At 35.5% G+C, this 16,425-nt stretch overlaps 1 protein-coding gene across 1 annotated transcript in view; it reads left to right on the forward strand.

The window, feature by feature from the left end:
* Window positions 1-16,425, forward strand: part of LOC142341744 (E3 ubiquitin ligase Rnf121-like) — a 168,264-nt gene that overhangs the window by 131,588 nt on the left and 20,251 nt on the right. Inside the window, exons 4-7 of the mRNA XM_075392922.1 lie at window positions 325-416; window positions 826-1,030; window positions 3,310-3,538; window positions 4,026-4,159. Of these exons, the coding sequence (XP_075249037.1) occupies window positions 325-416; window positions 826-1,030; window positions 3,310-3,538; window positions 4,026-4,159 (660 nt within the window). The remainder of the gene's footprint in view (window positions 1-324; window positions 417-825; window positions 1,031-3,309; window positions 3,539-4,025; window positions 4,160-16,425) is intronic.

Here is a 16,425-nt window from a genome sequence, read left to right on the forward strand (position 1 = left end):
GTAAGTAACTGATGTATTTTAGGCAGGTTTTCATCCTCTCATCCTTTTTTCTTGCATGACAAACATTTTGATTGCAACCTTTAATTTCCGAATATCCCAAAGCAGTAAAAGTGATCCTGTAAAAGTAAAAGTAATTTACATGATCCTGACCGAAGGTCAACTAGAAACTGTTCTCTATAGAATTGGTCGAAAATAAAGACGTTTTGAGTATAGTTCGCTGCCGCAAAATCCTCAAATGATATCGATGCTGACAATATTGAAAAACTTTTTTTGTTCTAAAGCCAGCAGAAAATTATAGGCGTGAAAGCACAGATTTTGCTTTAGATTCCAGCACGCAGAGTTACATGAGAAGCACAAGGGTCATGAACAGATGCACGGAGAGATGATTTTGATTCTCTTTGTCTCATTGATCTTAGGTCAGTTGATTATTGTCCCAGTCGTTCCTCCTAATTATTCTACCCCATTAATACACTTTCACGTGATCCGAAACCTTATTGCTCTGTTTGAGGTAAAGAAAGTACTGGAACTGGTACTATATGTCTAATGTTAGATTTCAGGGGAGTGGAATTGTAGGAGGTCCTAAAGTGCAGAATTCTACCTTCTTTACATTTTTCAGTAAAATATCTAGAGCAAAAAACAACCTTCAAATATCTTAATTTTTAGAAGCTAAGTTTCCTGAGAAATGGCCTTTGAATTACGCAATAATTAACTGGGATGCCTTTCCGATATAAACAAAGTTTGTTCTGACTCCTCGGGGGTTTATTTACAGAAAAGATCTATTTTGTACCCACGATGGACTTGGTTAAGAATTGAGCTGCTTATCAGGTCAGTGCATCCTGTTCCATTGGCGCGCGAGGTACAATAAGTCCTACATGCGAGCCACCCTTCTCTTCATGTGGACTGTGCCCATGTACTTCGTCATCACCCACCTCTGGTTCAGATTCCTAGCTGTATGGGCAATATTTACTGTGCTCAATTTCTACGTGGTCTTCAAAGCAACTAGGAAGCCCCTGGCTAACACGACTCCAAGGTAGAATTTCCTTGAATTCCGCTCAAAACCTCTTAAATTCAATCGATATATGAAACCTTGACATACTTTAGTGGTGGTGTGCTTCAGCTGATTACGAGCTACTACCTTTAAGAACTATTTCTGAGTGGTTGTGATGGAATGTGGTACAGCGAAAAAAAAACAAATCGAGATATATGAATGAAGTTTTAAAAATCAGGAAGTTTTTTCATGCAGCTCAGTAACTTATTTTCTGAAAACTGAACTTTTTCTAATTGGAATGGAATGCTTGAAAACAATTTTATAAAGTCATACGAAAATACTTCTGAGTTTATTTCCACTAGACGAAACAGCGATTATCTAATTTTTGCAGCAAGATGTCTGTGTTATTATTTTCGATCCATGAAGTATACCTTTAGTGGCGGCGTATTGCATTTAGCAATGTTGCTTAAATCAGAAAGATAACAAATTTAGATACGCAAAGGGATTGGGTTTTCCGTTTTGATAAGCCGCAAAATTATCGAGAATGTAGTTGATCTCATTCGTACCTTTATTGAACACGTGGTTCTTGGCTTGGCAACTTTTTTATGGGTAACTTTTTTTTACATGCAACTCAAACGAAAAAATTCGATTGTTAAGGCTCACAATTTTAATCGTTAGATTGTCAAGCCTTTCGTTCTGTCAATTTAGCTGGATTTTCTAAGATGGTTTAAGCATTAACCGAGTAGATGGATAACTGGATATGGAAGCGGCAAGGATGCTGTTTACGTGAGGCAATTGAATTTCCAACTGTTTCCAGCTATTGGGTCTGAAGAAAAATTGTGCGTTCTATGTGCCTTCCCACTTCTAGTTATGACCTTCCAGTTAAACATTGAAATTTAAAAAAAATCATTATGGAAACATGAGCATTTTTAATTGCTCTCGAATAAGTTTTGAAGCTATTATGGTATTTGTCTTTTATTCAAAACTATTGCTCGACCGCTTTTAACTTCTCGAGTGAACTTTACATCCCAGAAGTTAATAGTTTGCGTGTTGCAAATTCGAAGTCTCGGCACTGTTTCGTAATTCCACATCTGAAAGGACTGCGATAAAACTATAATGCCTTGAAAAAAGGCGATTTTCTTCTTGATGGGACTGACCGTACTTGATGGAACTGTTTGAACATAGTGGGCTTGTCTCATTCTGTCTGATATTGAAATTTTTAATTGCTCTCGAAGAGAAGCAATTATTGTAAACGTGTTTCTTTTAATGCAAAATTTTTGCTTGACCGTTTTTGAATTTCCGAGTGATTTTTTCGCCCTTGACTTTCTGCATTTTGCGTGACCTAATGTTTTCTCTCATTCACATTTTCGAGCAGCTGAACTCAATTGGCGGTAATTTAATACTAAAAGTCAAATGGTAAGTGCTCCGAAACTGGTGCCATTTTACGTTAAGTCTTAATAGTGGTATATATATTTACCTCTGTTGAGGTTTTTTGAGGCCCCCAGTGAATTTTTTAGTCGCATCAGGGCTCTCCGCCACTGAAGCAGGCTGCAGTTGATTAGAGCTCCCACTAGCCGTTCGAGAGCAATTCTTCCGACGTTAGCCGGTTATGTTTAAATGCTGTTGTTAGGGGTTAAAATGGCTTCAGTTTTCCTCAAGAATTTGCAGGTCGACTTTGCAGCGAAACAGAATAGATCCGTTTTATTAGTCCGGCTGATTTTTGGCTTGAACGATTTTTTGGTCTGACCCTTTTAACTAAGCGAGTTATGAGTTTGGTTCCGAATTCTTGTCATATTTCTTGATTTGTCTCGAGTTACCTCAAGAGTTTTCTTATGCGTTTAATGTTGTGAACCAATGTTATGTTGATCGATTTCATGATGTATTGATTTGATAAATTGACGCCATTCGTGTTCAAATATCTAATTAAAGCAGTAATTTTGCCCTAATTCCTTGGTCCCATTGCCACTTCGTCGTTTCTTATTTCAAGAAGTATTTTTCTGCTCCCTAAGTTGTTTTTATCACAATTTTGCTATGCTTCTTTTACGATTTACCGACTTTCCCTCTTTTGACTATTTAACTTTTTGTCCTCGGAAACGGGATAGAAAGGTAAAGCCTGAAGGTCATCAAATCGCCGAGCAACTCTTTCAGAGCATTGTACTAATTTCTAGTACTAATTTCTAGTACTAGTATGCGATTCACCAAAACTGTTGACCGTCAGATGAGTGTGAAGAGGCTTTTGTTAGAGTTTGAGAAAGCTGACTGCTCGCCAATCGTTAGAGAGCAATTCACGCGATGTTAGTCGGTTATGTTTTGTATTTCAGATTGGTCTACAAGTGGTTCTTACTTATGCACAAAATCAACTACGGCATGGGTGTGACAGGCTACCTGTTAGTCATGTTCACTCTGATAGGGGTCAATGTGCTATTTGGAGTGACGCCTGACAAGAGTATGGATCTAGGACTGACGGTGCTATTTTATGGACTCTACTTTGGAGTCATATCCAGGGACTTCTCAGTGCTCTGTACAGACAAAATGGCCACGCGACTAGGAGTATGTTTTTCAACAACCTCACTTCTACATTTTTATAAGTTTAGAAAAATGATGCATTTTGTTATTAATTGCTCCTCAGCAAAGCTGTTTGCTGCAACTTAAGTAGCTCGATTTTTGTGTGACCGATTTGACCTTTCAGCTAAAGAAACGGAGCAAACTGTTAAAGTGTGGGTTGCATTAAGTCGCTGGAAAGTTAGCTTTACCGAACTTCTGAGGGAGTATAAATGCATAGTGTGGCGACCATTTGGGGGAGCGGTTTTGTCCAACATTCCCCGCCATTTTTGTTGCTTCACCCGCACCTTTTTTCCTGACCCCCTCCCCAGTGACTAGCCTCCCAGAGTAACTCGTCACTTCTGAAGCCAACCTCTCGTCAGTCGTTTGAGAGCAATTCCTCCGTCTTTAATCGTTATGACAGAGATACATTTTTCTAACTTGTCGTGGAGCGAAAGATGACTGTTATTTGTTTTATGAAAACATACTTTTATAGTACCAGACGCGTAGCTCCTTACCGGGGAAGCGACTAGATGACAATGTGTGTGCAGTGTGTGGCAACCATCTATTAGTGCCAGAAGGAGAGGAGGGTGTTATTGAAGACACTGTCAGACTTCCCTGCGGACACAAGTATGACTAGTTCTTAATGCACTATAGATAAAAGCTAAGCTTAATTAGCATTATTTATTTCTAGGAATCGTCTTAAATCTTTTAATCTATTAATCTTATCATTTTTTGTGACCGATTAATTTTGTGTGTTAATCACGGGTGTTTTGGTTCAATAACAAAATCATTTCAGAAAGGCGATTCAGATTATTTAGTTCTTAATCGATTTTCGATATCTATAGAATCAGATATGCGTGATGATTTCAAAGTGTTCACTTCGGTTGATGCGGACCAAAAAATAAACAGTAAATGCACGATTAAGAATATCCCCTTGTCAGAAAAGTTTCATCCAAATACGGAAAATGAGGAAGTCACGTCCCATTTGAACAACAACTAACTCGAAATGGAAGAAGGATCGGTAATGTGCGTTTGAACAATGTTACAACAGATAAAATTTGAAGTGACAAAACTTTTTTGTCTCATTTGCATGCATTCATTTTTATTTCAACTTTGTGCAACTGGACTTACTCTTTTCCAAAAAGCGTTAAGTTTTGAAAACTTTTGAATTTGAAGGTTTTTTGACTCCCTCGAGTTTTGGTTTTCAAATTTTTCCTTTGGTTACTTGTTGTTAATATTTGCCGAAAAAAATCGGGATTTTTCAAATTAAGGTTGTTGACAATCTTCCAGAACTGCTAAAAAAACATTTTAATTTTTTAATTATTTCCTAGCTTCAGCATAAAGAGCAATCGGTGATGCGTGATAATTTCAAACTGTTAACCTCAGTTAATGCCAACGAAAACGAATAAAAAGCAGTGTTAAAAATGGCGCCCTGACAGAAGGAGAGCTATTAGTGCCAGGAGAGGAGGGTGTTATTGAAGACACTGTCAGACTTCCCTGCGGACACAAGTATGACTAGTTCTTAATGCACTATAGATAAAAGCTAAGCTTAATTAGCATTATTTTTTTCTAAGAATCGTCTTAAATCTTTTAATCTATTAATCTTGTTATCATTTTTTGTGACCGATTAATTTTGTGTGTTAATCACGGGTGTTTTGGTTCAATAAAAAAATCATTTCAGAAAGGCGATTCAGATTATTTAGTTCTTAATCGATTTTCGATATCTATACAATCAGATATGCGTGATGATTTCAAAGTGTTCACCAAAAATAAACAGTAAATGCACGATTAAGAATATCCCCTTGTCAGAAAAGTTTCATCCAAATACGGAAAATGAGGAAGTCACGTCCCATTTGAACAACAACTAACTCGAAATGGAAGAAGGATCGGTAATGTGCGTTTGAACAATGTTACAACAGATAAAATTTGAAGTTACGAAACTTTTTTTGTCTCATTTGCATGCATTCATTTTTATTTCAACTTTGTTCAACTGGACTTACTCTTTTCCAAAAAGCGTTAAGTTTTGAAAACTTTTGAATTTAAAGGTTTTTTCGACTCCGAGTTTTGGTTTTCAAATTTATCCTTTCGTTACTTGTCGTTGATATTTGCAAAAAAAATTGTGATTGAGAATCGGGTTTTAAATTAAGGATGCTGACAATCTTCCACAACTGCTAAAGAAAAACATTTGAATTCATTAATTGTTTCCTAACTTCAGCATAAATCAAGCAATCGGTGATGCGTGGTAATTTCAAACTGTTAAGCTCAGTTAATGCCAACGAAAACGAATAAAAAGTAGTATTAAAAATAGAGCTCTGTCAGAAATAGCGCTGAGTTTTATTAGTGATGGAACTGTGAAGTATTTAGACATTTACTGGTTAGCAACTTCTCACTCTTGCCAAATAGAAGCATTCCAGCAGCTGCAAACATTTGTGGATATATTGAAGGGCGCTTACTAGAAGAGGTATTCATTTTTATTTCAACTTTGTGCAACTGGACTTACTCTTTTCCAAAAAGCGTTCTTTTGAAAAGTTTTGAATAAAAAGGTTTTTCGACTCCGTCGAGTTTTGGTTTTCAAATTTGTCCTTTCATTACTTGTCGTTAAAATTTGCCAAAAAAGTGTGGTTGAGAATCGGGATTATTCAAATTAAGGATGTTGACAATCTTCCAGAACTGCTAAAAAAACATTTTAATTCTTTATTTATTTCCTAGCTCCAGCATAACGCAAGCAATCAGTGATGCGTGATAATTTCAAACTGTTAACCTCAGTTAATGCCAACGAAAACGACTAAAAAGCAGTATTAAATATGGCGCCCTGACAGAAGGAGAGCTATTAGTGCCAGGAGATGAGGGTGTTATTGAAGACACTGTCAGACTGCCCTGCGGACACAAGTATGACTAGTTCTTAGTGCATGGAGCTTTATTAGCATTATTTGTGTTTAGTAATCGTCTTAAATCTTTTAATCTATTAATCTTGTAATCATTTCTTGTGACCGATTAATTTTGTGTGTTGATCACAGATGTTTTAGTTCAATAAAAAAAATTATTTCAGAAAGGCTATTCAGATTGTTTAGTTCTTAATCGATTTTCAATATCCATACAATCAGATATGCATGATGATTTCAAAATTTTCACTTTGGTTGATGCCGACCAAAAATGCACAGTAAATGCACGATTAATATTAGCCCCTTGTCACAAAAGTTTTATCCAAAGACGGAAAATGAGGAATTCACGTCCCATTTGAACAACAAACTCGAAATGGAAGAAGGATCGGTAATGTGCGTTTGAACAATGTTACAGCAGATAAATTTTGAAGAGATGAAACTTTATCTCCTTTGCATGCATTCATTTTTATTTCAACTTTGTGCAACTGGACTTACTCTTTTCGAGAAAGCGTTAAGTGTTGAAGACTTTTGAATGTAAAGGTTTTTTCGACTCCGCCGACTTTTGGTTTTCAAATTTATCCTTTCGTTACTTGTCGTTGATATTTGCCAAAAAAATGTAATTGAGGATCGGGTTTTAAATTAAGGATGTTGACAATCTTCCAGAACTGCTAAAAAACATTTGAATTCCTTATTTGTTTCCTAGCTTCAGCATAAATCAATAATCGGTGATGCGTGATAATTTTAAACTGTTAAGCTCAGTTAATGACAACGAAAACGAATAAAAAGTAGTATTAAAAATAGAGCTCTGTCAGAAATAGCGCTGAGTTTTATTAGTGATGGAACTGTGAAGTATTTAGACCTTTTTTGGTTAGCAACTTCTCACTCTAGCCAAATAGAAGCATTCAAGCAGCTGCAACCGTTTGTGGATATATTGAAGGGCGCTTACTGGAAGAGGTGTTCATTTTTATTTCAACTTTGTGCAACTGGACTTACTGTTTTCGAGAAAGCGTTAAGTTTTGAATACTTTTGAATGTAAAGGTTTTTTCGACTCCGCCAACTTTTGGTTTTCAAATTTATCCTTTCGTTACTTGTCGTTAATATTTGCCAAAAAAAATGTGATTGAGAATCGGGTTTTAAATTAAGGATTTTGACAATCTTCCAGAATTGCTAAAAAAAACTTTTTAATCCTTTAATTATTTGCTAGCTCCAGCATAACGCAAACAGTCAGTGATGCGTGATAATTTCGAACTGTTAAGCTCAGTTAATGCCAACGAAAACGAATAGAAAGCAGTATTAAAAATAGCGCTCTGTCAGAAATAGTGCTGAGTTTTATTATTGATGTAAGTGTGAAGTATTTAGACATTTATTGGTCAGCAACTTCTCACTCTAGCCAAATAGAAGCATTCAAGTAGCGGCAACCGTTTGTGGATATATTAAAGGGTGCTTACTGGAAGAGGTATTCATTTTTATTTCAACTTTGTGCAACTGGACTTACTCTTTTCGAGAAAGCGTTAAGTTTTGAAGACTTTTGAATGTAAAGGTTTCTTTCGCCGACTTTTGTTTTTCAAATTTATCCTTTCGTTACTTGTCGTTAACATTTGCCAAAAAAAATCGTGATTGAAAATCGGGTTTTAAATTAAGGATGTTGACAATCTTCCAGAACTGCTAAAAAAAACTTTTCAATTCCTTAATTGTTTCCTAGCTTCAGCATAAGTCAAGCAATCGGTGGTGCGTGATGATTTCCAACTGATAAGCTCAGTTAATGCCAACGAAAACGATTAAAAAGCAGTATTAAAAATAGCGCTCTGTCAGAAATAGCGCCCAGTTTTTTTAGTGATGGAATTTTGAAGTATTTAGACGTTTATTGTTCAACTTCTCACTCTTGCCAAATAGAAGCATTCAAGCAGCTGCAACCGTTGGTGGATATATTGAAGGGCGCTTACTGGAAGAAGTATTCGCTTTTATTTCAACTTTGTGCAAATGGACTTACTTTTTTCGAGAAAGCGTTAAGTTTTGAAGACTTTCGAATGTAAAGGTTTTTGCGACTCCACCGACTTTTGGTTGTCAAATTTATCCTTTCGTTGTTTTGAAAACTTTTGAATAAAAACGTTTTTCGACTCCGATTTTTGGTTTTCAAATTTGTCCTTTTATTACTTGTCGTTAAAATTTGCCAAAAAAAATCGTGGTTGAGAATCGGGGATTTTTCAAAATAAGGATGTTGACAATCTTCCAGAATTGCTAAAAAAACTTTTTAATCCTTTAATTATTTGCTAGCTCCAGCATAACGCAAGCAATCAGTGATGCGTGATAATTTCGAACTGTTAAGCTCAGTTAATGTCAACGAAAATGAATAAAAAGCAGTATTAGAAATAGCGTCCTTACAGGAGAGCTATTAGTGCCAGAAGGAGAGGAGAGTGTTATTGAAGACAGTCAGACTGCCCTGCGGACACAAGTATGACTAGTTATTAATGCACTATAGATAAAAGCTGAGCTTAATTAGCATTATTTCTTTCTAGGAATCGTCTTAAATCTTTTAATCTCTTAATCTTGTTATCTTTTTTGTGGCCGAATAATTTGTGTTAATCACGTGTGTTTTGGTTCAATAAAAAAATCATTTCAGAAAGGCGATTCAGATTATTTAGTTCTTAATCGATTTTCGATATCCATACAATCAGATATGCGTGATGATTTCAAAATGTTCACTTCGGTTGATGCCGACCAAAAAATGCAGAGTAAATGCACGATTAAGAATAGCCCCTTGTTACAAAAGTTTTATCCAAATACGGAAAATGAGGAATTCAGGTCGCATTTGGACAGAAACAAACTCGAAATGGAAGAAGGATCGGTAATGTGCGTTTGAACAATGTTACAGCAGATAAAATTTGAAGTGACCAAACTTTTTTTATCTCACTTGAATGCATTCATTTTTATTTCAACTTTTTGCAATTGGACTTATTCGAGAAAGCGTTAATTTTTGTAGGCTTTTGAATGTAAAGATTTTTTCGACTCCGTCGACCTTTGGTTTTGAAATTTATCCTTTCAATACTTGTCGTTAATATTTGCCAAAAAAATCGTGATTGAGAATCGGGTTTTAAATTAAGGATGTTGACAATCTTCCAGAACTGCTAAAAAAAACATTTTAATTCCTTAATTGTTTCCTAGCTTCAGCATAAGTCAAGCAATCGGTGGTGCGTGATAATTTCAAACTGTTAAGCTCAGTTCATGCCAACGAAAACGAATAAAAAGCAGTATTAAGAATAGCGCTCTGTCAGAGATAGCGCTCAGTTTTATTAGTGATGGAAGTGTGAAGTATTTAGACATTTATTGGTCAGCAACTTCTCACTCTTGCCAAATATAAGCATTCAAGCAGCTGCAACCGTTTGCAGATATATTGAAGGGCGCTTACTGGAAGAGGTATTCATTTTTATTTCAACTCTGTGCAACTGGACTTACTCTTTTCCAAAAAGCGTTAAGTTTTGAAAACTTTTGAATTTAAAGGTTTTTTCGACTCCACCGACTTTTGGTTTTCAAATTTATCCTTTCGTTACTTGTCGTTAATATTTGCCGAAAAAAATCATGATTGAGAATCGGGTTTTAAATTAAGGATGTTGACAATCTTCCAGAACTGCTAAAAGAACGTTTTAATTCCTTAATTGTATCCTAGCTTCAGCATAAATCAAGGAATCGGTTATGCGTGATGATTTCGAACTCTTAAGCTCAGTTAATGCCAACGAAAACGAATAAAAAGCAGTATTAAGAATAGCGCTCTGTCAGAAATAGCGCTCAGTTTTATTAGTGATGGAAGTGTGAAGTATTTAGACATTTATTGGTCAGCAACTTCTCACTCTTGCCAAATATAAGCATTCAAGCAGCTGCAACCGTTTGTAGATATATTGAAGGGCGCTTACTGGAAGAGGTATTCATGTTTATTTCAACTTTGTGCAACTGGACTTACTTTTTTCGAGAAAGCGTTAAGTTTTGAGGACTTTTGAATGTAAAAGGTTTTTTCGACTCCACCGACTTTTGGTTTTCAAATTTATCCTTTCGTTACTTGTCGTTAATATTTGCCGAAAAAAATCATGATTGAGAATCGGGTTTTAAATTAAGGATGTTGACAATCTTCCAGAACTGCTAAAAAAACGTTATAATTCCTTAATTGTATCCTAGCTTCAGCATAAATCAAGCAATCGGTGATGCGTGATGATTTCGAACTCTTAAGCTCAGGTAATGCCAACGAAAACGAATAAAAAGCTGTTTTAAAAATAGCGCTCTGTCAGAAATAGCGCTCAGTTTTATTAGTGATGGAAGTGTGAAGTATTTAGACATTTATTGGTTAGCAACTTCTCACTATTGCCAAATAGAAGCATGCAAGCAGCTGCAACCGTTTGTGGATATATTGAAGGGCGCTTACTGGAAGAGGTATTCATTTTTATTTCAACTTTGTGCAACTGGACTTACTCTTTTCGAGAAAGCGTTTAGTTTCGAAGGCTTTTGAATGTAAAGGTTTTTTCGACTCCGTCGACTTTTGGTTTTCAAATTTATCTTTTCATTACTTGTCGTTAATATTTGCCGAAAAAAATCATGATTGAGAATCGGGTTTTAAATTAAGGATGTTGACAATCTTCCAGAACTGCTAAAAAAACGTTATAATTCCTTAATTGTATCCTAGCTTCAGCATAAATCAAGCAATCGGTGATGCGTGATGATTTCGAACTCTTAAGCTCAGGTAATGCCAACGAAAACGAATAAAAAGCTGTTTTAAAAATAGCGCTCTGTCAGAAATAGCGCTCAGTTTTATTAGTGATGGAAGTGTGAAGTATTTAGACATTTATTGGTCAGCAACTTCTCACTCTTGCCAAATATAAGCTCTCAAGCAGCTGCAACCGTTTGTAGATATATTGAAGGGCGCTTACTGGAAGAGGTATTCATTTTTATTTCAACTCTGTGCAACTGGACTTACTTTTTTCGAGAAAGCGTTAAGTTTTGAAGACTTTCGAATGTAAAGGTTTTTGCGACTCCACTGACTTTTGGTTTTCAAATTTATCCTTTCGTTAATTGTTGTTAATATTTGCCGAAAAAAAATCATGATTGAGAATCGGGTTTTAAATTAAGGATGTTGACAATCTTCCAGAACTGCTAAAAAAAACATCTTAATTCCTTAATTGTATCCTAGCTTCAGCATAAATCAAGCAATCGGTGATGCGGGATGATTTCGAACTCTTAAGCTCAGTTAATGCCAACGAAAACGAATAAAAAGCAGTTTTAAAAATAGCGCTCTGTTTTATTAGTGATGGAAGTGTGAAGTATTTAGACATTTATTGGTTAGCAACTTCTCACTCTTGCCAAATAGAAGCATTCCAGCAGCTGCAAACATTTGTGGATATTTTGAAGGGCGCTTACTGGATGAGGTATTCATTTTTATTTCAATTTTGCGCAACTGGAGTTACTCTTTTCCAGAAAGCGTTATTTTGAAAACTTTTGAATAAAGAGGTTTTTCGACTCCGTCGAGTTTTGGTTTTCAAATTTATCTTTTCATTACTTGTCGTTAATATTTGCCAAAAAAATCGTGATTGAGAATCGGGTTTTAAATTAAGAATGTTGACAATCTTCCAGAACTGCCAAAAACCACATTTTAATTCCTTTATTGTTTCCTAGCTTCAGCATAAAGCAAGCAATCGGTGATGCGTGATAATTTCAAACTGATAAGCTCAGTTAATGCCAACGAAAACGAATAAAAAGCAGTATTAAAAATAGCCCTCTGTCAGAACTAGCGCTCAGTTTTATTAGTGATGGAAGTGTGAAGTATTTAGACATTTATTGGTCAGCAACTTCTCACTCTTGCCAAATATAAGCACTCAAGCAGCTGCAACCGTTTGTAGATATATTGAAGGGCGCTAACTGGAAGAGGTATTCATTTTTATTTCAACTCTGTGCAACTGGACTTACTTTTTTCGAGAAAGCGTTAAGTTTTGAAGACTTTCGAATGTAAAGGTTTTTGCGACTCCACCGACTTTTGGTTTTCAAATTTATCCTTTCGTTAATTGTCGTTAATATTGGCCAAAAAAAATCATGATTGAGAATCGGGTTTTAAATTAAGGATGTTGACAATCTTCCACAACTGCTAAAAAACATTTTAATTCCTTAATTGTATCCTAGCTTCAGCATAAATCAAGCAATCGGTGATGCGTGATGATTTCGAACTCTTACGCTCAGTTAATGCCAACGAAAACGAATAAAAAGCAGTTTTAAAAATAGCGCTCTGTTTTATTAGTGATGGAAGTTTGAAGTATTTAGACATTTATTGGTTAGCAACTTCTCACTCTTGCCAAATAGAAGCATTCCAGCAGCTGCAAACATTTGTGGATATTTTGAAGGGCGCTTACTGGATGAGGTATTCATTTTTATTTCAATTTTGCGCAACTGGACTTACTCTTTTCCAGAAAGCGTTATTTTGAAAACTTTTGAATAAAAAGGTTTTTCGACTCCGTCGAGTTTTGGTTTTCAAATTTATCTTTTCATTACTTGTCGTTAATATTTGCCAAAAAAATCGTGATTGAGAATCGGGTTTTAAATTAAGAATGTTGACAATCTTCCAGAACTGCCAAAAACCACATTTTAATTCCTTAATTGTTTCCTAGCTTCAGCATAAAGCAAGCAATCGGTGATGCGTGATAATTTCAAACTGATAAGCTCAGTTAATGCCAACGAAAACGAATAAAAAGCAGTATTAAAAATAGCCCTCTGTCAGAACTAGCGCTCAGTTTTATTAGTGATGGAAGTGTGAAGTATTTAGACATTTATTGGTCAGCAACTTCTCACTCTTGCCAAATATAAGCACTCAAGCAGCTGCTACCGTTTGTAGATATATTGAAGGGCGCTAACTGGAAGAGGTATTCATTTTTATTTCAACTCTGTGCAACTGGACTTACTTTTTTCGAGAAAGCGTTAAGTTTTGAAGACTTTCGAATGTAAAGGTTTTTGCGACTCCACCGACTTTTGGTTGTCAAATTTATCCTTTCGTTAATTGTCGTTAATATTTGCCAAAAAAAAATCATGATTGAGAATCGGGTTTTAAATTAAGGATGTTGACAATCTTCCACAACTGCTAAAAAAACATTTTAATTCCTTAATTGTATCCTAGCTTCAGCATAAATCAAGCAATCGGTGATGCGTGATGATTTCGAACTCTTACGCTCAGTTAATGCCAACGAAAACGAATAAAAAGCAGTATTAAAAATAGCCCTCTGTCAGAACTAGCGCTCAGTTTTATTAGTGATGGAAGTGTGAAGTATTTAGACATTTATTGGTCAGCAACTTCTCACTCTTGCCAAATATAAGCACTCAAGCAGCTGCAACCGTTTGTAGATATATTGAAGGGCGCTAACTGGAAGAGGTATTCATTTTTATTTCAACTCTGTGCAACTGGACTTACTTTTTTCGAGAAAGCGTTAAGTTTTGAAGACTTTCGAATGTAAAGGTTTTTGCGACTCCACCGACTTTTGGTTGTCAAATTTATCCTTTCGTTAATTGTCGTTAATATTTGCCAAAAAAAATCATGATTGAGAATCGGGTTTTAAATTAAGAATGTTGACAATCTTCCAGAACTGCCAAAAACCACATTTTAATTCCTTAATTGTTTCCTAGCTTCAGCATAAAGCAAGCAATCGGTGATGCGTGATAATTTCAAACTGATAAGCTCAGTTAATGCCAACGAAAACGAATAAAAAGCAGTATTAAAAATAGCCCTCTGTCAGAACTAGCGCTCAGTTTTATTAGTGATGGAAGTGTGAAGTATTTAGACATTTATTGGTCAGCAACTTCTCACTCTTGCCAAATATAAGCACTCAAGCAGCTGCAACCGTTTGTAGATATATTGAAGGGCGCTAACTGGAAGAGGTATTCATTTTTATTTCAACTCTGTGCAACTGGACTTACTTTTTTCGAGAAAGCGTTAAGTTTTGAAGACTTTCGAATGTAAAGGTTTTTGCGACTCCACTGACTTTTGGTTTTCAAATTTATCCTTTCGTTAATTGTTGTTAATATTTGCCGAAAAAAAAATCATGATTGAGAATCGGGTTTTAAATTAAGGATGTTGACAATCTTCCAGAACTGCTAAAAAAACATCTTAATTCCTTAATTGTATCCTAGCTTCAGCATAAATCAAGCAATCGGTGATGCGGGATGATTTCGAACTCTTAAGCTCAGTTAATGCCAACGAAAACGAATAAAAAGCAGTTTTAAAAATAGCGCTCTGTTTTATTAGTGATGGAAGTGTGAAGTATTTAGACATTTATTGGTTAGCAACTTCTCACTCTTGCCAAATAGAAGCATTCCAGCAGCTGCAAACATTTGTGGATATTTTGAAGGGCGCTTACTGGATGAGGTATTCATTTTTATTTCAATTTTGCGCAACTGGAGTTACTCTTTTCCAGAAAGCGTTATTTTGAAAACTTTTGAATAAAAAGGTTTTTCGACTCCGTCGAGTTTTGGTTTTCAAATTTATCTTTTCATTACTTGTCGTTAATATTTGCCAAAAAAATCGTGATTGAGAATCGGGTTTTAAATTAAGAATGTTGACAATCTTCCAGAACTGCCAAAAACCACATTTTAATTCCTTTATTGTTTCCTAGCTTCAGCATAAAGCAAGCAATCGGTGATGCGTGATAATTTCAAACTGATAAGCTCAGTTAATGCCAACGAAAACGAATAAAAAGCAGTATTAAAAATAGCCCTCTGTCAGAACTAGCGCTCAGTTTTATTAGTGATGGAAGTGTGAAGTATTTAGACATTTATTGGTCAGCAACTTCTCACTCTTGCCAAATATAAGCACTCAAGCAGCTGCAACCGTTAGTAGATATATTGAAGGGCGCTAACTGGAAGAGGTATTCATTTTTATTTCAACTCTGTGCAACTGGACTTACTTTTTTCGAGAAAGCGTTAAGTTTTGAAGACTTTCGAATGTAAAGGTTTTTGCGACTCCACCGACTTTTGGTTTTCAAATTTATCCTTTCGTTAATTGTCGTTAATATTTGCCAAAAAAAAATCATGATTGAGAATCGGGTTTTAAATTAAGGATGTTGACAATCTTCCACAACTGCTAAAAAAACATTTTAATTCCTTAATTGTATCCTAGCTTCAGCATAAATCAAGCAATCGGTGATGCGTGATGATTTCGAACTCTTACGCTCAGTTAATGCCAACGAAAACGAATAAAAAGCAGTTTTAAAAATAGCGCTCTGTTTTATTAGTGATGGAAGTTTGAAGTATTTAGACATTTATTGGTTAGCAACTTCTCACTCTTGCCAAATAGAAGCATTCCAGCAGCTGCAAACATTTGTGGATATTTTGAAGGGCGCTTACTGGATGAGGTATTCATTTTTATTTCAATTTTGCGCAACTGGACTTACTCTTTTCCAGAAAGCGTTATTTTGAAAACTTTTGAATAAAAAGGTTTTTCGACTCCGTCGAGTTTTGGTTTTCAAATTTATCTTTTCATTACTTGTCGTTAATATTTGCCAAAAAAATCGTGATTGAGAATCGGGTTTTAAATTAAGAATGTTGACAATCTTCCAGAACTGCCAAAAACCACATTTTAATTCCTTAATTGTTTCCTAGCTTCAGCATAAAGCAAGCAATCGGTGATGCGTGATAATTTCAAACTGATAAGCTCAGTTAATGCCAACGAAAACGAATAAAAAGCAGTAATAAAAATAGCCCTCTGTCAGAACTAGCGCTCAGTTTTATTAGTGATGGAAGTGTGAAGTATTTAGACATTTATTGGTCAGCAACTTCTCACTCTTGCCAAATATAAGCACTCAAGCAGCTGCAACCGTTTGTAGATATATTGAAGGGCGCTAACTGGAAGAGGTATTCATTTTTATTTCAACTCTGTGCAACTGGACTTACTTTTTTCGAGAAAGCGTTAAGTTTTGAAGACTTTCGAATGTAAAGGTTTTTGCGACTCCACCGACTTTTGGTTGTCAAATTTATCCTTTCGTTAATTGTCGTTAA

Source organism: Convolutriloba macropyga, chromosome 6 (assembly GCF_964194025.1).
Source record: "Convolutriloba macropyga chromosome 6, txConMacr16.3, whole genome shotgun sequence".
Lineage (NCBI taxonomy): Eukaryota > Metazoa > Xenacoelomorpha > Acoela > Convolutidae > Convolutriloba > Convolutriloba macropyga.